Below are 26,598 nucleotides of genomic sequence, written 5' to 3'. Positions count from 1 at the left end.
TTGTTTGAAGATGAGTGTGCATTTCTTTCAATGAATGTGTGAGTGACGTCAGTTTTTGTGTGGATCATAAATACCTACCTCATTGCTCATGGAAGGTCAGCAGCAATATGGAATGCTTGGCACTTGTGGAACAAGCAGGACACTGTTTGCGTGGCATGCAGTCAAGATTTACTGCAGTATTTAAGGAAGATTGTGTTGAATATCCCACTGACATTGAGGTCATTAAAGATGGAGCACAAGGTTTCAAAGGAACCATGTCGGCATTTGCATGGAGCAATTTAGGGAAATCACAGAAAACCTAAATGGGCATCAGCGGATGCAGGTTTGACCCAATTTCCACCCAAATGAGAGTCCAGTGTGCTATCTACTGCGCCACCTTGCTTGGTGCAAGATGTAAACTGAATGCTCACATGCCTCACCACAGAGGTTGGTTGTAGAATTACTTTTAAAACAATATGCCCTCATACAAAACAGTGCCTAAAACTTCCAGGTATGTGGGATCTTGCTCTACCATACGGCTTCCATCAATAGCAGAGCAAGGATCACAAAAAGTGTGTAGAAAAGTAATAAGAGATGTCATCTATGATTTAGGCTCTTCAGAGAATGAGCATGGAAAAGATTGTGCAGTAATAGTAGTGGCGGCAGGCATCAGCCAGCATTCTGTTGAGGATGTGATTGTGATTTTTATTCATCAAGTAAATTACCTTTCATACAGCTATGTACTTGTAAAAGAGGACATGTCATTATGTATATACATATAAAAGCAGACAAAGTGAGTACATGTAACAGGTAGCACAGTATATAAGTAATGTTACATAACACACAATGATGTGCAATTCATAATGATTTACAGCACCAGGATTTTTAAAAAAATACAGTTTTGTATCATAATATTATCTTTGATGATAAATGAGTGATTCTAATTCTATGTTACTTTCTAACTCTAATTCTTAAGGTCAGTTTCTCTTAACATGATACATAAATTTTGTCGCTAACAGCGTGAACTTTTGCACACTGTCTACTCATATTCTCAGGCACACTATATTCTTCTTCTGTTAGAAATATTTTTAAGGTTGCAGGGAAGTCTCAATTTTGAAGTTTTGTAATTCTCTTGGCAAGGCATGTGTTAACTTGATACTAGAATGTCTAGCCATTTTCTGAAAAATCTGTAGTCTATGTGAACAATATAGGAAAAGACAGATTGCTGCTTACTGTAAAGAAGACACATTAAGTTGCAGGCACGATTACAAAACATTACTTAGTTTTTGGTCACAACCTTCATTAGCAAAAGAGAAACACACACCATTAATGCATACAAGCAAGCACACTTCATGCACAGTTGGCCAACTCCATCATCCGGAACACCTCAGATAATTCAAGAAACTCCAGACACTACCGTCCTTTTATCCGAGGCCTTTACGATTAATTCCGTTAATGATTCAGTTGCTGTTTCTGTTGATTTCCCTTTCTGTTATCCAGGCTCTGCAGGAGGTATTACATTGTGCTTTTTCAGGTAATCAGTTGCTCTGTTGACTATGGGCATTTCTATTCTATTTATTTATTTGTTTATTTTTTGAAAAGTCTGATACTAAAGGTAATTGTAATTTACGCACAGGCCAACTTTAATTAATTCAAATTTATTGCGAAATACTCCTTCTTGGAATGATCAATTGGCAATATCCAGTAGTGGTGTAATTATTTATGCTGCCACCTGCTTGATTCAGTAGTTTCACTTTTCATCATGTCCAGCAGACTTCTTTGCCTGTAGCTTTTTTATAACTCTTGTCACTTCCTCCTCAGATGATGATTTCAGGAACATAGGCCATTTGCTACAATAGTGTTGGACATGTCAGATAAATTACAGAAATAATATAAAGAAAATGAATATAAATAAAACAAAAATAAAGCAGGATAGGATTAGGTGAGGATAGGGCAGAAGGTCTGTTACTGTGGCCTGGTGATTTCCTTGGTTATTACATCCATGTTTTAGGTTTTTTACTGTATCTATGCACTTATTCTTCAGGATGTTGGCAATTTCTGTTTTACCTGTCACGATTTTGTTACTCACTTTCATACTTCTTCTGTTTCATTTATTTTGTGTGCATATTTTTTGTTGCCCCTCCCGGAGCTAATTATATCTCATGCTATTGTTATTTTATTGATAATTTTGAAATAAGTTCATTAATTGACTTGCTATTTGCTTATCTTATCAATTGTCTGTACTACTTCTGGTGCTTTTTATAGGTTTCAGTACTTCACCTCTGTTTTATTACTCATTAGGTAGCCTTCAGTTCTATTCTGTATTATTGCTTTCATGATCCACTGCTTGCTTTGAAGAATTTTTCTTTTCATCTTGTTATTTGGAAATGCTTTGTTAAAGCAATATATTAATGTTTCTTGAAAAGCATTGCATTTTTCATTTGTTCACTGGGCTTGAAGAGTGCATGTCTACTGCTCTTTTCTCAACATAACTTTAAATATATTGTTGTTTCATTGATTTCTTCATTTTTATCTTCTGTTTTGAGTTCAGTCTTCTATATTTTTCACATAGCTGCCCAAAGTGATAAGAAAGTCTTGTTTGTAAAACCTTTGTTGTAAATGTGTTGCTAACTATGTTAGTATAATATTATCAATAACAGACTCAGTTTCCAAAGTCACTCATTTTGGTTCCAGTACAGTAGCTCTCATATAGTATTAGCAGCTCTTCAAAGTTTTGCTTTCTTTGTGTCTTTGTTTCCATACCAGTATTAAAATAACCATATATTACATAGTCTTTCAGTTTGTTTGTTTTTCTGAAAATTTGGTATTTTTTGAGCAAAGTATTTACTTTACCACTTGGTGACATTTACACACTGAATACTCTTAAATCACTGTACAAAATACCTGTAATTTCAAAGTCTTTTTCTTCACTTTTGGGTACATTTTTGTATGTATCATTCATAATGTTATCATAATTCTCAGCTGTTTGAACAAATATTGCTGCTCCTCCACTGTTAAATTCTGATCTGCAGAAATAGTTTACAAGAATTTAACATTTTATGGTAAAAATTCATATTTCATTGTCTTTTAGTCCATGTTCACTTACACAGTATGTCTGGTCATGTTTCATTTGTAAGTCTTCTGCTTCTAATTTTTTGTTGCCCATGTATTACACATTCTGATACAGAATTCTGAGCTTAATTTCTTTTTATTTATGATACAATTCTCAGTCCCTATTTGATTATCATGTTTTTATTTCTTACCCCTACTTTCTTACCCCTACTTACTTCCAGGTTTTTTCCTTCTTTGACTATATCATAAAAAAATTACCAGCCAGATGTTGACATGCTATCTTTTTCCTTTCTGAAGTCCTAGTAGGCATTATTCCATTTGGTTTTTCTTTTTTTCTTCTGTACAACTGTTGCCTGGTGCTGCTCATTCACTTAATTGGGCTTAGTTCCAGTTGCTCTTCTTCTGCAGTGGATTTTGGATTTTTGTTTATTTTTTTCATTTCTGTTGTGGAGGTATTACAGCTCAGCTCAGTCTTATTAGGTCTAGTATAGGTTGCTGTCTTCATCACTGGTTTTTCATTTTGGATTAATTTGCAGTGGTATTAGTTCTTCTTCTGGAGCAGATTTTGGATTCTGATTTGATTTTGTCATTGCTACTCCGGAGATCTCATTCAGCTAATTATTCTCAGATAAATTTTGAGTAACTGTTTTGGTTTCTGAAGATATGTTTTATTCTTAAAGATGATTTTTTCTGTCTGACTTACCAACTCTGCTTTCAATTTGTACACAAAGCTGTTTTTCCTTTAGACACCAGTTGCAGTCCATGCCTGTTAAAATCATTTCTACTGAGAAAGGTGTTTATGTCCACTACTGTAGGAGATCCTGCCCATCTGCTGCTATCATTATTTAGCTATTTAATCTATAAATGTATTTGTTTTTGGCTGGAATGTCATATCTGCATGGGATGGTACACAACATTAATTTCGTCAGAACTGTATGGTGTGTTATTTGATAAACAGCTTTTCAAAATAAGTGCAATTTTTCTTCATTGTGGCTGTCATTTGTTCTGGCAATCACAATAAGGCTGTTAATTTTTACTGCAATATTTTTTTTCATTAACATTTTGTGTTACTTTTGGAATAATGTGCAGTGACATTACATTGGAATAATAATGGAAATTGCTGGATGGAACAGTATGTAAAATTAGGGAAGGCAGCCACTCACCTATAACAGATTGTTGCATTGAGCACAGAAACATACTAGAAAACAGCTTTCTCACTATCTTTTAGCACTGGCTCTGTTTCTAGCAAAAGTGCACATTCTCAAAGACAACAACACAGACACCCAAATGCCCTTTCCCTTATGACTCAAAAGCTAGTGTGACTCCTGTCTTCTGTTATGTGTTTCTGGGCTCCATGCATTGATCCACTGTGGGTGAGTGGTTACCTTTCCCTTATTTTAGTTATGATTTAATTCTTTTCTAGAATATTATTCAGAAACTTTGTGGACTATCTACCATGACTGTTACTTAGTAAAAGAACTTCCAATTTCAGGCACAATTTCTTTCCATCTTGTTTAACCAGATTTGCTTTGTTTGAATTTCTGCATGTGTCCTTGTGTGGTGTTTGATGATTAAATTTTGTCATTCCTTCAAAGCAGCTGATCTGGCTGTTTCAAACTATTGCACTTGTCATAAAACTCCTCATTTTCTGATCTGATGGTAGTCTGTATGATGAATGCTTCTCATACTAGTTTGAAAATCATGAAGAAAACACATGTAATATCTTCCATAAAAATATCTGAAGCTTCATTAATAAAATGGTTGAACATCTCATATCCATGCTCTTGGATCGAGTGACTGATGACATCGCTATTTGATCCCTTACCCCTCTCACCCACTCACCAGCCAACCAACCATCTCATATTCATAGATGGCTTGATGGAATGTGTGCAATTGTGTTGTGCAAATCTGAACATCAAATGGAAATTAATAAATGTCAACATAATGATTTTCATGGATTCAATCTAAAGTCACACCACTGTAGAACCAGTAACAAGAAAGAGTGAGTACCAATTTATGCAAAAAAATGAAATTAAATCCTGGTCCCTTTAGATTAATTAATGTTCTGTTGAACAGCTATTTGAATGTTAGGCATGTTAGTGGATCAGGAATCACATGAGCTTGCATTACTGACTGTTTATGGGCTACCAGCAGGAAATATCCTAAGTTCATAAAGCTGTTAGTAACAGGTTTAGAAAGGTTATGCAAATCTTTGTGGGGACTTTAATGTTGGTTTTCTCTCACAACACTGCTGATCAAAGACACCGGCAGTTGTTGGTGCCCACCTGTGGACTATGCACCATAGCAAAATTGCTTATGAGTATAGAAGCACATAGTGCAGCAGCCATTGGCAATTTGTTTTTAAACCTAACAATTTTTAGTGCCCTAAATGTAAAATCAGGAGTCAGTGGATTATCTGGCCATGGTGGTCATGTGTTATCAGTAAAGTATACTGATCATTGTAATCATTAGCAGTGACTTATTGTTTTTGTAGAGAAATTATGAGGAGAATGCTCAGAAAAGATTTGTAAAGCAGACTCTCTAGGTGAAAACTTAATTCTTTCATAAAATATTACTACAGTGCTTTGGGTCACGATTTGCTCCAAAGGAAACATAACAGAAGCAGGAATAAGGGATTGATAAGTCCTGATGGAGCTATTGTATCTGCATACTCTGAAAGAAACCTCACTGGCATACAATCTGGACTGGAGGCCTTGCCTTTATTAAGTGATTTAATCTGCTTAGCTACACCTATTAAGTGATTTAATCTGCTTAGCTACACCAAGGATGACTACTTGTAAGTTTCTTATGTAGGTAATTGTTCTAGGTTCGAATTCGGGAATATTTGCTTCGTCATCTTTGGTGAAGAATTTCAGAAAACAGTGTTTAGTAACTCTGCTTTTTGTGGCACTGTCAACAGTGACATCACCATTTTTATCACACAGTGAAGTAATTGACAGCTTCTTGCTGCTGGTATACTTTACATATGACCAGAATCTCTTTGGATTTTATTCCGGATTGCAAGACAGAGTTTTGTTACGGAAACATAAAAGCATCTTGCATTGAAGTTCATGCTAAATTTTTAGTTCTGTAAAACTTCGTCAGTTTTTGTTCTTTTAAATTTGGCTAATTCCCTCTGCAACATTGTTCTGACCCATTTTGTGTGCCATGGGGGATCAGTGCTATCACTTATTAATTTATGTGGTATGTACTCCCTTTGTTAGAAAAGCTCCTGGTCATTATTTTATTTTATTTTTTTGATCGTTGTAGTAAAAAGGAACAAATGTTGTCATGTTACCTGTTATGTGTGGATCCTTGAAATGACCTTGGACGTGTTTTTGTGCAAACTCACTAGGTGGCAGAGCTGTTCTTATCAACACACTGTTTAGGTCCTTGATGCATTAGATACGGTGAAACAATGGATGCTGATTATGACCAAAGAATGAACATTAGCTTTTGTGTTAAGCTGAAGAAAACCCCTAGTGAAGCGTGGACATGATTAAGTAAGCATATGCAGGCCAGGTGCTTTCAAGGAGTAATGTTTTCAAGTGGCACAACAGGTTTTGTGAAGGCAGAGATTCAGTGCAAGATGATCCCAGAGCTGGTCGCCCTTCTTCAGCACATACTGATGTATGTAAGGAAGCTATTTCAAGAAGACAGTCAGGTACCTGTGCATGCGATATCAGAAGAACTTAATTTGACTCATGATGCGTGTCATAAGATTTTACATGAACATTTAAGGAAATGGAAATTTTAATGTAAAACTTGTCCCTCACACACTAACAGATGAACAGAATGAGGAAAGATGAAACATTTGTGTTAAACAACTGGATAGAGCCATACATGATGCCAATTTTCTGTCAAAAATTATTGCTGAGGATGAAAGATGGTGCTACAAGAATGACCCTCACACGAGGCATCGAAGTTCTGAATTCCGGAGTCCTGGATCACCAGCCTCATAAAAAGTCAAATGACAATCATCGACAACAAAGACAATGTTGACCATATTCTTTTCTAGTAAAGGATAGTTCATCATGAGTATGTTCCTGCATGTCAGACAGTGAGTCTCTACATCGAAGTCTTGAAATAATTGTGACAAGCAATTCGACATAACCTTTCTGATTTGTAGCATTCTCAGGACTGGTTCTTACTGCATGACAATGCAAAATCACATAGTGCTTTAACCGAGTGAGGTGGCGCAGTGGTTAGACACTGGACTCGCATTCAGGAGGACGACGGTTCAATCCTGCGTCCGGCCATCCTGATTTAGGTTTTCCGTGATTTCCCTAAATCGCTCCAGGCAAATGCCGGGATGGTTCCTTTCAAAGGGCATGGCCGACTTCCTTCCCCGTCCTTCCCTAATTCGATGAGACCGATGACCTCGCTGTCTGGTCTCCTTCCCCAAAAACAACCAACCAACCATAGTGCTTTATCTGTTACTGAGTATCTGGTCAGACATTCTGTTGTTTCCATCCCACATCCATCAAACTTGCCTGATCTTTCACCTTGAGATTTTTTCTTGTTTCTGTGAGTGAAAGGTAATTGAAAGAAAAGCTTCATCAAGACATCACAGACATCCAACAGGCTGTGTCAAATGAGCTTATAAGCTTCAAAGTTGAAAATTTCAATGCTTGTTTCCAAGACCTCCAGGAACTTTCACAACTGTGTATAGATAGCCAAGGGGACTACTTCAATACGAGCTTAAATCATTACTTGGTAATTGAATTTTATTTATTTATTTATTTATTTATTAAGCCTATCGGGGAACTTTTCAGACAAAGGGGGTGTCTGTCAGTTGCCATCAATACTATTTCTTTGAATTCAAATCACATTTGGTCTATGCTTCCATAGTCAGATCAGAAGGAGTAGACTGTCTCTTAGAAAAATGTTAAGCTAATTTTTATCTGCTTTTTTATTTATTTTTGGTAGGTTTGGATATTTGGTATTCAGTCTCACTACAACAGTCTTATGGTGACTAATCTCTGTATCCATCATGATGCTCCCTGTTTTCTCAGGATTATTTGTTGCTAACAGGATAAATATGGTTTCACAACCATTCTTTGTTGAGTGGTCTGCTGAGCTAATTGGACAAAACAATTTTCTGAGAAAACATTCAGTACATTGAGACAGTGTTTTGTGCCTACTGGTAACTTGAAACATGTATTTTTACCAATATACGCAGAGTAGATTGTAGTCAGCACAACCAACAGTTGTATAAGTGGCGTACCTATTTAAATAGGGCTCAAGCTTTCTTTGGACTGTTCAGCAACTGTATCATCTGTTTCGGTGGGTTAGTAAAATGAATCAATTATTAATTTATTCCAGTTGTCAACTATATCCTTTACCCATATCAACTCATAGAAACTATCTACTTCACTTTCACTTCTAGGTAAACTGCTTTTGACATTAATAAACACCACAACCAACTGTATTTAATCTATCCTTCCTGAACGTGGTTAGGTCTTTTGTAAAAAAATTTGGCTCAACTTATTTCTGGCTTTAGCCAGCTTTCTGCAGCTATAACGATTTGAGCTTCAGTGCTTTCTATTTGTGCTTGGAGCTCTGTTCTTTCCCAACACAGTTATGACAATTTACAACAACAATACCAGTTTGTGCTAAGTCTACCTTCATCAAGGCAATTTACACAATATGGAAGGCTGGCAATAGTCTGTTGAAGAGTCCCTGGAAGATGGCAGTGGCACTAGTGATGTCAAAAGGAAACCTGTTTTATTGATGCAGTCCAAATGGTGTAATCTTCGAGTCTTTGTCAATGGGAATCTCAAGATACACCTCTTAAAGGTTGATTTTGGAGACCAGTTTACCACCTTGAAGTATAGTAAAAGGCTTCATCCAAAGAAGGCAAGGGATAAGGATCTATGTCTGCCTGAGTATTAGGGTTGGCTTAAAGTTTCTGTACAGCAGAAGAGAGAGTTGCCATGTATCCTGACTGCCACTAGCAGTGAAGCCCACTGACTGTAGGGGTTGGGGAACATAACTTATTGCTGTTCACGTCAACTCAGCTCAATTTTAACCTCATCGTTAATGCCCAGTGGAATTTGGTGGCTTTGCAAAATCTTTGACTTGCTGTCAGGAAGACAATGTGGTTCTGAAAGTCCATTGCTTTTCCCAAACCATTTTCAAATGGTGGCACAGTGGTTATGAAGCATGTCAGTGATAGCAACTGGTACTGATAAGCTGAGAGGGGGTACTATATGATACTCTGAAAATTCAGAACCAGAAAATGCATTGAGAGCAAATATACTCTGGACCAATGGCTCTGCCTCAATCAGATGTGACAGTATTCAAGACACCTGATTATAAGTGGCCATCAGTTGCATATGATCTAGAAGTGACAAATGGTGGTGGCTGTACACTGACAACTTTGATTGTTCTACACCAGTGGCAATCCGCCTGGTCCCTACTGCCCAGTAGCAGGCGTTCGAGCTGTGCTATGTTGGGCGATAGGCCATAAGAGTTGTAAAAACATTTTCATCATGTTTTCATAAAATTTTGACATAAAGAATTTTGTAAGTAACTATTATTATACGCTTTAACTTATTGTAGCTCTGCTTTACAAATTTTATAAAGTAAAGATATTTCCATACTTTATAAGTGATCATTATTGTGGAAATAAGGAAATTTTACTCCTAACAAAGACACAAAATTGGCTGGTAGGTAAAAGAGATTGACTCCCCTGTTCTACACTGATGGAGGGAGCATCCAAACTAGAGTACTTGGACTGGTTAACATATTTGAGTGATGTGCCAGTATTGGAAAGGAAATTCACTGTAATGTTTTGCCAAGTTGCATGCAACAAGATTTTACTCCTAAATAGCACCAAAACCTGATAACTGTGTGAAATTTTATTTATTTGCATAGAGTGAAGCAATTGCCTTGTGCTCACCATGCTACGGCATTGTTCTGCAGTGGAGGAAATGTTACATAAACACTTGCCCTCATAATGTGGGCAGGATTCAAGGAAAACTTGTCTGGATAATTGGGAGACAAAATGTATCACCATGAATGACATTTAGTACTAGACCAATTTTGGTGATTGCAACCAGATAGCTGTTACTGAATAGGACTTGCTTAACACTTTAGGGTCTTTGATGGAAACTTGCCGTACTGTATTGCTACAGCTCTTGATCACGTGTAAAGTGACAAACTCTGTCTAAAAATTTTGTTGCAACTTTTTTGATATTACATATCTAAGCATGACTCGCAACACTCAAAGCAGAGAGGGGTCAGATTACTTTAAAGCTTGTGTTCAGATCTTCTTATCTGTGGCTAAGCAAATCACCTACTTCTATGAATGATTTGCCACACTTACATGTAAATTTACATTTTCCACCCAACCCTTGCAATTCTGCAGTCCAAAGTGTATAATGTGTTGTTGATGTAAGAATTCCATTCTTATCATTATTACATGCATTTTGTTGGAAAAATCCTCAGGCAATAAAGAGAATATTTCACACAATGGTAAAACTGATGGATCAGACAACAAGGCTTACTTTTGAACCAAGGACTATAACTGAGAGGATTCACAGACAACAAAAAGGCCCATTATAATCTGGACATTTAATCTCACTTACAATAACCTCCACCCACTCAGCAATCAAAAAGTTTCTCTTGTTACTTTTCTAAATCAAATTAATCTACTCCCATAGGCTCTTCTATTTCATTTTCCAAACCATTAGAAATTATATATGCAATAGTTTTCCATATATGTGAAATAAGAGTCATGTCCCTGTTATCACTTGCTTGGAAATTTAGTGCAGTGCAGTTTTGATCCACTCTCCAGTCTGCTTGAGCCTCTTTAAATCACTGAAATGTGGATTGGCTGGCAGCACCTGTGAGTGCTGTTGTGTTGAATTGGTTAAGTGATAGAACAATTCCTGTGCTGTTGATACTGCTGCTGGTCATGCTGCAGTTTTAGCTGCTTCTGTTCCTGTTGTTCCTGCAGGCAAAACTAAAAAAAATCTGGCATCCGTGGTAGCACATCATCAAGCAAAATTGCAACCTCCTCATCACTAGTGGAGTATCCTTCACTTCAAGCCACAAAATTTGTTGACATTTCTGTAGCAACATTATAAATGACCAGTTAGTCCATAAGCTAAGCAGAAACAGTTCTCGATAAAGTAGTCATCTGAGCCACTGTAGAAATTGTTTAGAGATTGTTCCAGGGTAGAAGAGTAAAGTCTAAGTCATGCATTAGTTAGCCAGATAACACACATTTTGCAATCAAAGCTTCCTTATAGACAAGGGATGGTGGACAGCACAAGTTCATGAATCGTCACAATAAAACCACCAGTAAACAGTCAGCACTGCAGAGACCACTTACATTTGGCTTGCTATGAAAGTGCAATTGATATCATCCATGTTATTGCAACTGGTGCCCTCACTGTATTGGTGCAATGTTATGTATATTGATATCGCAGTATAATCCATCTGAGTATCTGGTGGGGTTACTGCAATCTTTATCATAAATTTGGCGATTTTCTCAGTTTATTGGTGTGATAAAATCATATTAATTACTATTATTACTGCTTTTGATGTTTTCAAACCAGTTTTTGATACCTGAAAGTAACTGTCAGTGTAACATCTTTTAATGTACTCAGCTTATCTTATAATATCAGTGTGTTCATGATTTAATTTTTTGTATCACACTCAGTGCACTTCTGACATCTCCAGTAATAAACATTTATACATTTCAGATACAGGGTGAGTCAAAAGAAAAGGTACGTGCTTTGAGGCATGATGGTATTAGTGATTCTGAATAAAAAACTTCATATGAACATACACCCTATTCTGAATGTTTTCCAAGATAGAACACATGTAATATCACTTTTGTACATTTTTCTTAAATAATTTGAAAACCACACCCTCCAACAAAAATGTGTTGCAGTACAAAATTAAGCTATATTAAATTTCCTACAAAAAATGTCCTATTCAATTTTTTTCTAGAACTAATGGTTTGTGCAAAGAGAGTGTGAGAATATTGAAAAACTTACTTGACGTGCATGCACTATAGTTTGTGTAGTTTTTGTAGGACAATTTGAGGTAGAATATTGAAGCAGCAAGTAGAGGTGAACAGTTTGATATGGGACATTTGTGGTCTATCAAGTAGGGAAACTACCTCAAATTGGCCTACAAAAACTACGTAAGCTACAGCGCCTGCACATCGAGCGAGTTTTTCAACATCCAGATCAGCAAATCCCACTACTTTTAAAGGCCGTGTCTTAGTTAGGTCTTCTCATGCCCTTTATTTTTACATTTACGATATCCATTACATATTCTATCCAAATGTCATATACCCCATCTATCACTTCATGCATCTGCATATTTCATGTTAATAATAATTTGCCTTTCTACCATACATTTCCAATGAGTCTTGCATCACATTCTTTACATACATAGTGAATACTTCAGAATGCAAGGATCAACTGTTTCCTCACTTCCACTTTTAAAACTGACGATATCTCCAACCTTCAGACATACTTTTGAGTTTTGCTCCAAGAGTATGTTGTGAATTGGTCACCTGTCTACTCCAGTTTGCTTTACTTTTTCTGGAGTCTCATCCAATAGACTTGATCGAAAATATTTTACCACTGCATTAAAAACAAACATCTTGATGTGATGTATGATTATATGAGAGTATCCTGTACTTGAACTTCCATTCAATCAAATCAAGATGGAACTTCAACAGATTTATTAACTGTCAAAACCACATGCATTGTTTTTAATAAGAGTAATAGAATGTCTCAAACATCAGTAGTTGCTCAGCTCTTCTAGGAATAAATGCGGCACATTGCTGCAGGCGAGTCCCTGCGCCCCAAGTGGTGAAAATGCACCTTTTCTAAATCAGTCTACCTCCACAAATTGTTCTATTTTATTTTCCAAACCTTTAGAAATTATGTATGCAATAGTTTTCCCTTTGTGTGAAATAAGACTGATATTCGTGTAATTACTACATTATTTTGCCATTGCTGTTGTTGGTCATTGTTACACGTAAGGGAAATTATTTGGCTGTTTCCATTTTTTTAATTATTTTTTTTTTTTTTTTTTTTGTCTATTAAATCGTCCAGCCATATAGATTGTGATAAATGTATTTCTACCTGAGTTTTAAAGTTATTGCCTCATCAGTGATTAACTGATCTTATTCATTTCTTATGCCACTGCACCTATTTCTTTCAAATTTCTCATCTGGTTTTTTGGCTTCTTGGCATATCATGTCATACCTTTCTTGTTTCTGAAGTTTTGGTATTTCTCTGCATACCTTGTTTATATGTTTTGTTCTGGTTTTGTCCATATCTCTTCTTAATTCATTATTTAGACAAAATTCTTTAAGATCGCATTTGTTGTCCTATCTCCTTTCTTCAACTTTATCAAGCATTGCTTGTAACTTCTGCACCTTATTGTTGAGCATATGAGAGAGGAGCCTCTTAATTTTCTCTAAAAAAATTTCCCAGTATCTTTTGTACTGTGTATCTCCTTAGATTTCATTTTACACTATTTGTTAAACTTCATTCTTATTTCTTAGTTTCTCCAAATTCCATTTTTTTTTACCCCAGTGTGTTGATTGATTCCAATATTGTGTATTCCTCTGTCATTATGAGACTGTGGTTTAATTTATCTGTTGCTGGTGGTATTTCCCCATCAGATTTGCTGTTCCTGAACTTCTGATTGGTACTGTATGTAATCATATTGGAAGTGATTACATTCCCAGGACTTTTCCATGATTACAGTTTATTTTGCATGTATTGAATGAAGCACTCACCAGTATCAAAACAATTTGATTATAGAAGCTAACATGTGTCTTGTCTCATTCATTTCTTGTCCCTAATCCAAACAATTGCACAACATAATTTACCATTTGCTCTCCTATAACACAATTATTATTGACTAGATCTTTCACTTTCAAAAACACGAAATCTCTTGGATTTTCATAAGTGATCTCCAATTCATGGCCAAATTCACAGGCCTTGGCATGTACACTTCAATTACCATGAGATTTACTGATTTTGCGCTTAATATTATGAACAGCAATTGGTTCCCAGAGCTCTTCATTTGACAAATATTTTCTATTATGTAATTTTTCAACATGACAATGCTGGATCACAATGATATGTAGTTAATGTACCTGTGAACTATTTACCATTTAAGTGTTATAAAATTGCCTAGTCACTATTAAAGTAACATGGGAGATGAAACAGAATAAGGAATTATTGCTAATCTTGCATTCATTGTTAGTCTGCCAATGTGCATTAGATACAGAATGTGACCAAGTTATGAATTAAACAGTTGAGACAGTGGTGAATCTGAACCTGAGAACTATATAGCAAAAATGGAACACTTTCATTTCCACTGCAAAGAAAAAGCATCAGCTTTATCAAATATTTATCATTCGTAAATATATCAGATGTGAAGTGCACTGACTTGTACAATAAAAATCAATAAATGTATCGAAAAAGGGATTATCGTGCATGACAGTGAAACTGAGTAATAGATTACTGTGAAGAGAATACAGTTTTTGCAGTTCTTGTGAAAAACTGCAATATTTCCAGAATTAATTTGAATAAATCACAATGATACTAGTTTCCTAGAGATACCACTTGCTTTGAAACTGAATCTCATGAGAGAGGAAGCATGTAACAAAATTATAGTGCACAGGCCTAGAAAAACGATGGAAGCATATATCTGTAGATAGGCAGTGGGGTTAATTCTTGACAACAGTGGCATACAAATAAGATGCAGCACTCTGTGAATAAGGTACAGAGACATATTTATTGTTACCAGAAGTGACATTTGATATTGCTTTTTGTGCTGTGAGGCAACTCCAGTGGAAGAGTGTTGATTGTACTTGATGAAAACTTACTGTGGAATGTAAACATCAAGCCACAGTAATGCATGTTTATTAAACCTCCTTCAACAAGTGTGCCAGTGAAATATTTCATTATATGTTTAGCATAATCAGTATTGCCTCAGGCTGGGGGGCTAGCTTCACAGTCTCAGATGTTATTGCATTTAGCACATGTTAAAATTCAGGAGTAAGTAGGAAACATGTACTTTTTTGTTTTCTCCAAAAACATTCCTGCCCCAAGATACAGGCCTCCAAAGATGGCACTGTGAACACTATTTTGGAGATGTGAATTTTGGAAAAAATTTTAAAATGCCTTTCAACAATGCTGGGAAAGAAAATGCTCTTGAGACTTTGTCTTCAATTTGGAAATGCTAACAACGAATAAAACACTTTCATTTGTGCACATGGGGGTTCGCTAACTACTGCACGAACTACTGAATCCCGTGTCGCCAGACTACTGAATGAAGAGGTGTTCAGGAAATTGGATGATTATGTTCAGTGGAAGTCATCAGCTGTTTGTGGAGCACATCTGTGACTAACACAATGTCAACACCAGAGGAATTGTGAAACGTATCTTGCGCTGATGCAGTTACTTCGTAAGCTTTGGTAAGTTTTAACGTGGCACTCAGGGTGGGATCAGACACCTCTGACGTCTGTGGATTAATTTCTTTATCAGGAACAAGGCAGATAATAACATCACGGATAAATGAATCAACCCACAATGTGTCACACTGTTTACAGCAAAAATCACACTTGCGTGCCAAGCCCTGTAAGTTGGCAGTCCATGCTGTGTAGGATTGCTTATGTTGCTTTACACACTGATTAGACTTTAGCCTACCTGCAACATCGTGAGTTTGATGACTGTAAAAGTCAGTTAGCAAGCAACAAACATAAGAAAAAGTCAAACAAATGGGCGCCAAGTGTGAAAGTAATTTTTGCAGAACTTTGACAGTTTACTATTAGAAGACAGCAGTGGCACTCTCTGACATTCATGATGAGTTATTTGACTTTCCTTACAGTGAAGAATAAAACAATGTAAATGGACCTCCCAGATCTCATTTGCCATGTCAAAATAAGCGAATGGGAGAGGGGTATGCAAGCAAATTGCAGCTGCTGACTGTTGTTGGTTTTAAAGAAACTATAACAGCTGTGTCTGCTGTTGCTTGTGGAATTCTCATTGTTCTTCTAGCTGTTATTGTTGCTGCATTTGTTGTTGTAGCTGTTACTGCTTCAACTTGAGAAATTTGAGATCCACATCACAGTGGAGCACTTGCGTGGTAAGGAAGTTCTCACTGACACCCTTCTATCCTACACTGCACAGGTAGAACACAGTTTATGATAACTAGGTGATATAGAGACTGATGGAATGAAACAGGTGGTTCCAGAGGTAAATGACAGTGGAGATCACAAAGTGAACAAATAACCAAAACAAGTCCAGAGCATAGCAGAGTCATCTTAAACATATAAAGCAATCCAGCTAGCAATCCTAACCACAAACGAAAACCAGGCAAGAACAAAACTTTACTGTCCAATGGTGTGTAACTAAAGGCTTCAATGACTATGAGACACTGGCTAGTAATAGCTGGCCTGTGGAATTTAATGGTAAACACTTGCACCTGATATACTCACTGCGGCTGCTGCACCTTGCACGGGCACAAGCCATAATTATCACCTGGAGCCAAAGTATCTCTGACATGTTCTCCCTATCAATACTTGTGCTAGGCAGGAAAAGCAAATCACCATCGGATACTAATCACAAAGGTATGAGTATTTATTTTGCTTGACTGGTTTTGGGCATAGATTGTCATTGTGGTATCTGTTTGAACAAGCAGAACACTAAAATTACAAAAATGGTGCATTTTTGTAAAATATAATATTCTGTTCTTTCTAAATTCTTGTTGAACGCATCTGGAAACATTGTTAGATTTTTTTTAATTTTTTTTTTTTTTTTTTTTGCATTGTTATGAAGTTTCCTCCACTATGAATGTACTTTCCTTGGCACTACATAATATAAGGCAGTGTGCTGTTACCATTTGCAGATACATGTAACATGATTAAAAGTCTTTAATACACTGACTCACAGAACATGCAGATCAGGTATGAATGCAGAATGTGCATCATGTTTGAACATGTTTACATTGAATGCATCACAGGTTAACCTTCACTGATAACCAAGTTTGAAGTTGACAAATATGGGACTTCCTAAAATAAATGTTTAAAGCATAATGTAGAATGCTTTAGAATTTCATCCATTGATGCATGTGATATTCTATTCTCTGTGGTAAGAGGATCACTCTCTCAGATATAGCCATAGTCTTTAATTCAGCAGGCCTTTTTCCATACCATCCACAAATTTTTAAACTTGTGCCATACACAACGAACATTATCCTGATCTAAGATAGAATGGTTTTCCTGAGCCAGTTAATACAAAAACAACTAATGTACGATATAGATTTCATCTTTATTGCTTCTTATCACTGGTTTTATTTATGTACTGTGACATTAGCAAAAACAGAAATTTCTGATGTAAATTTTGATGACATGTGATTTGAGAAGTAGTTGTTATTTAATTTCACATTGTATTCGTAGTTACTGTCAAAGGACTCAAAACTTCCTTTTGCTTTTCCAGCATCCTCATTGAAGGTGTGAAGTACTATGCAAGTGAGCCAACAATGTTGGGACGTACATTCCTGAGATTAGTAAGTACAACAAACACAACACTTTTTATTTAGTATTGGATTGGTCTGATTTTCTCTATTATATGTCTGATTAATAAAACATATTAACAGATGATCCCTTGAGATAAATTTTATGATGATTAATATTAATTCATCAGCCAGAAGAGTCTAATTGTGATGTGGAAATAATTCTAAAATTGTTTGTTTCTGGCTTTTGGAACCTGTACTTCAACCAATAAAAATAAAACTCTTACAGGATCACTTTCTTGCCTGTGTGTCTCTTAGTCCCTCTGTTAACATGCCTTTTTTCTCAGGAACAAGTAGATGTTTCAAGTTGAAATGAGTGTCAAATGCTAAGATCTAGTGTCCCTTGGTGATGTGAAAGATTTATGCCTCTAAGCCAGTGCAATCAAAAGATGTGACCATTTATGTCACATATTTTGATACTCGCAAACTTGCTCATCTAAAACTAAAGAGAACTATTTATACACAGAGTGTGAACCCTACACGTCATTGTCTGGTTTTTCATTATCACTGTTGTAAATTACCAGATAGGAATCTCAGATGTACGATTCTTGAATCCAGTCACATGATCAAATTGCCTTCCAAACTTCCAGAAGTTTTCATGCTTTGAAATAACTGGAATAACATAATTTAAGAAGGGTAAGTTAGACTAGCCAAGCTACCTGTACACTTAAAACTACTTTATTGTGGTTAGATGGCAGATAAAAAATGCACCAGTTTCATCTTCACTCTGATATTATTCTACCTATTGGTACTGCATGGAGACAAATATTCTATCCACCAGTGTTGCATGGGAAGACAACACCAATCCATATACTTGTAAGGATGAATTTTTGAATTTATGATCATAATACTTCCAGAGACTTTGTAGTAAGCAATATATTGTATTTACATTAGAGTCCCTTACCTTACCCAATTCCAAAATGGATAAATTTGAGTTATATATTTTTTACTTATGTTGGATTGCACAGTCTCAAAATTTTAAGAACAAGCCTTTATCAAAGAATGGGAAGTCCAGGATGGAATAACAACAATATTATAAAAAAGATAGTTTACTACTCAACATATAGATAAAATGCTAAGTCACAGACAGGCACAGTGGAAATACTTCTATACTAGAATGTGTAATTTTGGAGGACAAAACTAAAATTTTGTGAGAGGGGGCCTGAAAATGTGTGTTTTGATGTGTAATATCCTAATTTGTAAGGTTTTTCTTTGTTGATAAGCATTTAGCTTGGTAAATTTGCACTTGATTATAATGTATATTGAAATTTCTGACAAAAGTACATAAATTAATATAAACACCACCAAAATTATCTCAAAAAATGATTTAATAAACTCAAACAATTTCCTTTATAACCTCTCTCTGACTATGAAACACTGAAAACAATTGATAAAAAATGTAAAATGCTTCAGCCAACAATTTTCATCAAATCTTATTTCAGTTCATTCCTAGACATCATTCTTCTGCTTGCTTCCTGGCCTCTAATGTATCCTTCTTGTTTCTCTTGAGTATACACTTTGCCATAAGCCTCTGTTACTTGTTTCACACCCCTCTCTGTGGACTGTCCATCACATGGTCATTTTGGAATCTGCATTGGCTCTTAATCAAACTTTCTTATTCCTGATATACACTCCTGGAAATTGAAATAAGAACACCGTGAATTCATTGTCCCAAGGAGGGGAAACTTTATTAACACATTCCTGGGGTCAGATACATCACATGATCACACTGACAGAACCACAGGCACATAGACACAGGCAACAGAGCATGCACAATGTCGGCACTAGTACAGTGTATATTCACTTTTCGCAGCAATACAGGCTGCTATTCTCCCATGGAGACGATCGTAGAGATGCTGGATGTAGTCCTGTGGAACGGCTTGCCATGCCATTTCCACCTGGTGCCTCAGTTGGACCAGCGTTCGTGCTGGACGTGCAGACCGCGTGAGGCGACGCTTCATCCAGTCCCAAACATGCTCAATGGGGGACAGATCCGGAGATCTTGCTGGCCAGGGTAGTTGACTTACACCTTCTAGAGCACATTGGGTGGCACGGGATACATGCGGACGTGCATTGTCCTGTTGGAACAGCAAGTTCCCTTGCCGGTCTAGGGATGGTACAACGATGGGTTCGATGACGGTTTGGATGTCCCGCGCACTATTCAGTGTCCCCTCGACGATCACCAGAGGTGTACGGCCAGTGTAGGAGATCGCTCCCCACACCATGATGCCGGGTGTTGGCCCTGTGTGCCTTGGTCGTATGCAGTCCTGATTGTGGCGCTCACCTGCACGGCGCCAAACACGCATACGAACACCATTGGCACCAAGGCAGAAGCGACTCTCATCGCTGAAGACGACACGTCTCCATTCGTCCCTCTATTCACGCCTGTCGCGACACCACTGGAGGCGGGATGCACGATGTTGGGGCGTGAGCGGAAGACGGCCTAACGGTGTGCGGGACCGTAGCCCAGCTTCATGGAGACGGTTGCGAATGGTCCTCGCCGATACCCCAGGAGCAACATTGTCCCTAATTTGCTGGGAAGTGCCGGTGCGGTCCCCTACGGCACTGCGTAGGATCCTACAGTCTTGGCGTGCATCCGTGCGTCGCTGCGGTCCGGTCCCAGGTCGACGGGCACGTGCACCTTCCGCCGACCACTGGCGACAACATCGATGTACTGTGGAGACCTCACGCCCCACGTGTTGAGCAATTCGGCGGTATGTCCACCCGGCCTCCCGCATGCCCACTATACGTCCTCGCTCAAAGTCCGTCAACTGCACATACGGTTCACGTCCACGCTGTCGCGGCATGCTACCAGTGTTAAAGACTGCGATGGAGCTCCGTATGCCACGGCAAACTGGCTGACACTGACGGCGGCGGTGCACAAATGCTGCGCAGCTAGCGCCATTCGACGGCCAACACCGCGGTTCCTGGAGTGTCCGCTGTGCCGGGCGTGTGATCATTGCTTGTACAGCCCTCTCGCAGTGTCCAGAGCAAGTATGGTGGGTCTGACACACCGGTTTCAATGTGTTCTTTTTTCCATTTCCAGGAGTGTATTTGGTTTAAAAGTAAGTGACAGCTCATTTACTTTTTCTGACTTGTCTATCAATTCCAAAAGTGAAGTGACTCTCGAATTTGAAACTGGCACCACAAAACAACTTTTTACTAGCTCCTATTTTTGAAGAACTTTTGGATGAATGTCCTTTGCAAGAGTGGCTGCTGGATAATTTCTGACAATCTCTCCACTCTGCTCTCTTAGCAGATAACTCAGGATGGTCAGACGCAAGTTTGAACCATCATCCTCCCAATTGCAACCCCAGTGTGCTTACCACTTCACCACCTCACTTGGTCTCTTAGCAGAAGCCCGTATCTCAGAACACCATATACAGCTGGGAGTTCAGAATGCAGTATTTCTCAATCAGTTCCATTGAAGTCACTCATGTGAGTGGTAGTTGTCATTCTTGTCTTCCTTTTACTAGCCACGGTTCCCAATTTTCTGCTTTTGCAAGTGGTAGAAACTATTTATTCCACGAAAAAGTTGCTATTTGTATGATATTAATCAAAAGACGCTTTTATGAATGGTATAAAAAAGTTAACTAATTTTATAGTGTATTCTTAACTATGAAGCAGAAGTACAGACAGAAATAATTATAAGAAGCCACTTCTCGGAAGAAGACAGTTTGCTGCAAATTTTATATGGAACTCTGAATATCACAAAATTTAAGTAGCTTTTTACCAAGCAAAAGAATGCAATTGCCATTTTGGTAAGTATAATTGGAAATTAATAACCAAAACACAACATTATGCCCCTCTACATTAAAAAAAAAGTTGAAATATTTGACGCAACCTACTGCTATACATTTTAGCTTTCAACTGGAAGGCCTTCTTTGGAAGTAAAAAACACACACATTCACACAAACAAAAATCGTATGCATACATGACCATTGTCTCTTGCCACAGCAGTCAGAGACAGCCATGTGTGTGTGTGTGTGTGTGTGTGTGTGTGTGTGTGTGTGTGTGTGTGTGTGTATGTGCATGTGCTATGCTTGTGTAAATGTGTGTGTGTGTGTAGATGACCTTTTGGCCAAAAGCTAAAATGTGTAGCAGTCTTCTCATTGTGCCCATTTGTGTCTTGGCATGTTGAGTAACAAACTATCCTTTTTATTATATTGTTATTAAAAACAAGAATTTGCCGGAAACACACATTCATTTTTGTAACACCTGTTGTGTATTGTAGGAAATTTCTGTAACACTTCTGTTTCTTTGTGGCACACACAGTGCTCACTTCTGAAAACCTATAGAGGAATAATTTTATTGAATTGTGTTAGAATGTTATTAAAATGAACTGTATAGCTTCACTTTCATTATCAGCTGGTAATATGGCTCTCATTAATTCCAGTGGGAATTGGAATGCTAAGGCTGTGAGCAATGGCTTTGGCTGAGTTTAAAATATATTATTGAAAATTTCTTGAGTTGTTCTTGAGGTATTTGTGCTGTTAAGCTTTGTCTCTTTCTCCCAGTTTTCAAACAATCGAAAATCCAGGATGGAATAAGGGTGATATTATGAAAGGATAGATTGCTACTCACCATGTAGATGAAGATGGTAACTTGCAGATAGGCACAACAAAAAACATGTCAAACAAGTAAGCTTTTAGCCCAAAAATGCCTTCATTGGAATTAGGTAATATGCACCCACACACTCACACAAATGCAACTTACACACACATGACCACAGTCTCTGGCCGCTGAGGCCAGTCTCCCAACCCTTCCCCTGCTGTTCCTCTCCCTCCCTGCTCCAGCCTCCTCCGTACTTCCACCAGCCAGACTGCTTCTCCCATCATGCACTGCTGCTCGCAGTCGGGCCTCGGTAGCTGGAGACTATATATGTGTAAAAAAATAAAAATAATAATAATAAAAAAAGTAGGAAGTCTTGCCTCATCTGCAAGAGACTTTGGTTGTGTGTGTATGTGTGAGCTTCATTTTTGTGTGTGTGTGGGGGGGGGGGGGATGGTGTTACCTAATTTCATTTCGATTAAGACATTATTGAGCCAAAAGCTTGCTTGTTCGACAGTCTTTTTTGTTGTGCCTATCTGTGACTCAGCATTTCTGCTCTACAGTGAGTAGCAATCTGTTCTTTTCATAATATTTTTCAGTTTTCATATTGTCTCAAATTGTCTTCTTTGTGTATCTTCTATAATGGTCACAATATATTGTGTGTTTTTGTTCATGTTTGTTTTATTGTTTCTATCTTTTATGTTTCATGAAAATAGTAATATTTCCTTTCCCTCACTGCCTAAACATGTTTTGAGAGCAGTTACTCATAGAATGCAACAGTCATAAACTCTGTAAAGTAGCAACCAAGGGTGAAAATGAAATATGAACCATTAAGTTGACAATATTAACTGAATTCAAAGGTCACTTATGACATTAAAATATAGTAAGAGGTGAGGCAAGTACAGGTGATAAAATTCAAAGAATTTTATAAAATGTGAAATACATGTAAAAGTAACAAATGAAAGCCATGTAAATTTAATAATGTAAATTTTATGAAACTAAAGTTAAGAATACCAGAAGGGAATTTTTCGAACCAGCAAATTAACACATGGAATAAAATACAGATTACAAAAGAATCAAGTACACTGCAGTAATACTAGAAGTAGTGTGGTGATCAAAACACTTGCCTTGTATTTGTAAGGACAGTGATTCTCTTCTGAACATTCTGATTTTGTTTTCCTGTGGTTACCCTCAGTCTAAACATTCATTCCAGCATGGTTCCTCACACATGCCTTAGTCACTTCCTTTCCTTCAGCTGAGCCACACATCAAAACCACAAAATTGACAGCTGGAGGAGCAAGTAATGAAAATGGTTACTCCATCGTTTTTGCATGAATCTCCCCCCCCACCCCCCCTTTCCCCTCAAAAAAAAATCAGGTTTTCACTGCAGTTCTCAGTTGACAGACACTGGATGAGAGAGAGAGAGAGAGAGAGAGAGAGAGAGAGTGTGTGTGTTTTTGTGTGTGTGTTTGTTTGTTTCTGTCATCTATTTTTGACAAAGGCCTTACTGGCCAAAAGCTTTATTTGTGACAGTCTTTTTATTGTGCCTATCTGTGACTCAACATCTTCGCTATATTGTGACTGGCAACTTTCCTTTTCATAAAGCCGACATCAGGATGACCGGATGTGGGTTTGAACTGTCATCCTCCAGAATGCGAGTCCAGTGTGCTAGCAGCTGTGCCACCTCACTCAGTCTTGCAATAGTAACATGCGAAATAGAAGACATAAGAGTTCTGGAGGTTTGTGTGGATGAGAAGCACTTTCAGTAGACAGATATTTATAATTTCTTCAGATAGTTAAACACAGCTGTCTTGACAAAATAAAAAAAAATAAAAAAAATAGTCCACTCTCAATACTAGTTATACATTTAAGCTGATTTACTTTTGTTCCAAGATGTCTTGTGGAGTAATATTCTGGGACAGCTCAGTTCATGCACAAAGGATATTTTTCTCCTGCAATCATTACATGGTGCTAATTTGCATATTTCCTATAAGCTACTATTGTACAAGCTGAAGACTCTGTCACTGATCCAGTACAACTACCCCTTCATAAGATTTGTTGTTGACAACCTATTCTTATTTAAAAGAACCAGCTGCATCCATACAGTGGCAAAAAATCTCTGCACAAGAAGCATGACCTTCTTCATGTTCTATGGATTTAAGCAATACTTTGAAGACCTTTAAAGTCCACTCTCAATACTAGTTATACATTTCCATAAATGTGAAGATTTCTCTCTTAGGATGTTTTGCAGAGAATAGAAGTTTCTGATATAAGTTTAACTGTAGCACACCAAAACTAATAAAATTTATGGAAGATTGCTTTTGTATGAAAATATCAAGGCTATTACCAGAGCCAATAAATTTTCAATAAATGACGTTTTTCCTCCAGCGTGTTAACTATGAGGATTCACAGTATCTTAATCAGGCAATTACTTGGAAACAGATTATAGCATCTGGCTGTAATTTTAATTTTTAACAGCACAACAAAAATAAAATTGTAGCTGGTGCTGTAATTTGCTTCCAGTCTTCAACATGTTCCCACTGTAATATTATTGTTTCTAAATATTCTTGATTAATGCACACACAATGTAATGTCATATTACATGATTGTATTATAATGACAGATGTTAGAGGCACTTTATAAAATAATAAGTAAACTCATATGCAGAATAAAAAAAAGGCAACCACTCATCTTTAGCAGACTGATGTGTCACTCATAGAAGCACGTAACAGGAGAACAGGACACAGTATTAACCAGTTTCGAGCTCTGGCTATTAAAAAAAGGGGGGGCTAAATACCTCATCTACATTTTTAACTTCATAAATACACTCCTGGAAATTGAAATAAGAACACCGTGAATTCATTGTCCCAGGAAGGGGAAACTTCATTGACACATTCCTGGGGTCAGATACATCACATGATCACACTGACAGAACCACAGGCACATAGACACAGGCAACAGAGCATGCACAATGTCGGCACTAGTACAGTGTATATCCACCTTTCGCAGCAATGCAGGCTGCTATTCTCCCATGGAGACGATCGTAGAGATGCTGGATGTATTCCTGTGGAACGGCTTGCCATGCCATTTCCACCTGGCGCCTCAGTTGGACCAGCGTTCGTGCTGGACGTGCAGACCGCGTGAGATGACGCTTCATCCAGTCCCAAACATGCTCAATGGGGGACAGATCCGGAGATCTTGCTGGCCAGGGTAGTTGACTTACACCTTCTAGAGCACGTTGGGTGACACGGGATACATGCGGACGTGCATTGTCCTGTTGGAACAGCAAGTTCCCTTGCCGGTCTAGGAATGGTACAACGATGGGTTCGATGACGGTTTGGATGTATCGTGCACTATTCAGTGTCCCCTCGACGATCACCAGAGGTGTACGGCCAGTGTAGGAGATCGCTCCCCACACCATGATGCCGGGTGTTGGCCCTGTGTGCCTTGGTCGTATGCAGTCCTGATTGTGGCGCTCACCTGCACGGCGCCAAACACGCATACGACCATCATTGGCACCAAGGCAGAAGCGACTCTCATCGCTGAAGACGACACATCTCCATTCGTCCCTCCATTCACGCCTGTCGCGACACCACTGGAGGCGGGCTGCACGATGTTGGGGCGTGAGCGGAAGACGGCCTAACGGTGTGCGGGACCGTAGCCCAGCTTCATGGAGACGGTTGCGAATGGTCCTCGCCGATACCCCAGGAGCAACAGTGTCCCTAATTTGCTGGGAAGTGGCGGTGCGGTCCCCTACGGCACTGCGTAGGATCCTACGGTCTTGGCGTGCATCCGTGCGTCGCTGCGGTCCGGTCCCAGGTTGACGGGCACGTGCACCTTCCGCCGACCACTGGCGACAACATCGATGTACTGTGGAGACCTCACGACCCATGTGTTGAGCAATTCGGCGGTACGTCCACCCGGCCTCCCGCATGCCCACTATTCGCCCTCGCTCAAAGTCCATCAGTTGCACATACGGTTCACGTCCTCGCTGTCGCGGCATGCTACCAGTGTTAAAGACTGCGATGGAGCTCCGTATGCCACGGCAAACTGGCTAACACTGACGGCGGCGGTGCACAAATGCTGCGGAGCTAGCGCCATTCGACGGCCAACACCGCGGTTCCTGGTGTGTCCGCTGTGCCGTGCGTGTGAACATTGCTTGTACAGCCCTCTCGCAGTGTCCGGAGCAAGTATGGTGGGTCTGACACACCGGTGTCAATGTGTTCTTTTTTCCATTTCCAGGAATGTATGTCAAACCTTATAAGCTTTTTGACTGAATCATCACTTATTATTTATTATAAATTCATGCTTTTTTACCATCTAAACTTTACTAATTAATACATTTAATTTTAAATATTTTATTGCCATTGCATATAAACCATTTAATACCAGTTTTACATCTAACTATTAAATGTAATTGCATCTATAAAT

At 38.2% G+C, this 26,598-nt stretch overlaps 1 protein-coding gene across 2 annotated transcripts in view; it reads left to right on the top strand.

Moving 5' to 3' along the window:
- The window catches only part of LOC126321023 (obscurin), a 790,459-nt gene that overhangs the window by 168,658 nt on the left and 595,203 nt on the right, over positions 1-26,598 (top strand). For both annotated transcript variants that reach the window (XM_049994141.1, XM_049994140.1), the window contains exon 6: positions 17,541-17,610. In XM_049994141.1, coding sequence (XP_049850098.1) covers positions 17,541-17,610 — 70 coding nt within the window. The remainder of the gene's footprint in view (positions 1-17,540; positions 17,611-26,598) is intronic.

Source organism: Schistocerca gregaria, chromosome 2, assembly GCF_023897955.1.
Source record: "Schistocerca gregaria isolate iqSchGreg1 chromosome 2, iqSchGreg1.2, whole genome shotgun sequence".
NCBI lineage: Eukaryota > Metazoa > Arthropoda > Insecta > Orthoptera > Acrididae > Schistocerca > Schistocerca gregaria.
The sequence above is the reverse complement of the archived record's forward strand: the minus strand, read 5'-3'. Positions and strand labels throughout refer to the sequence as shown.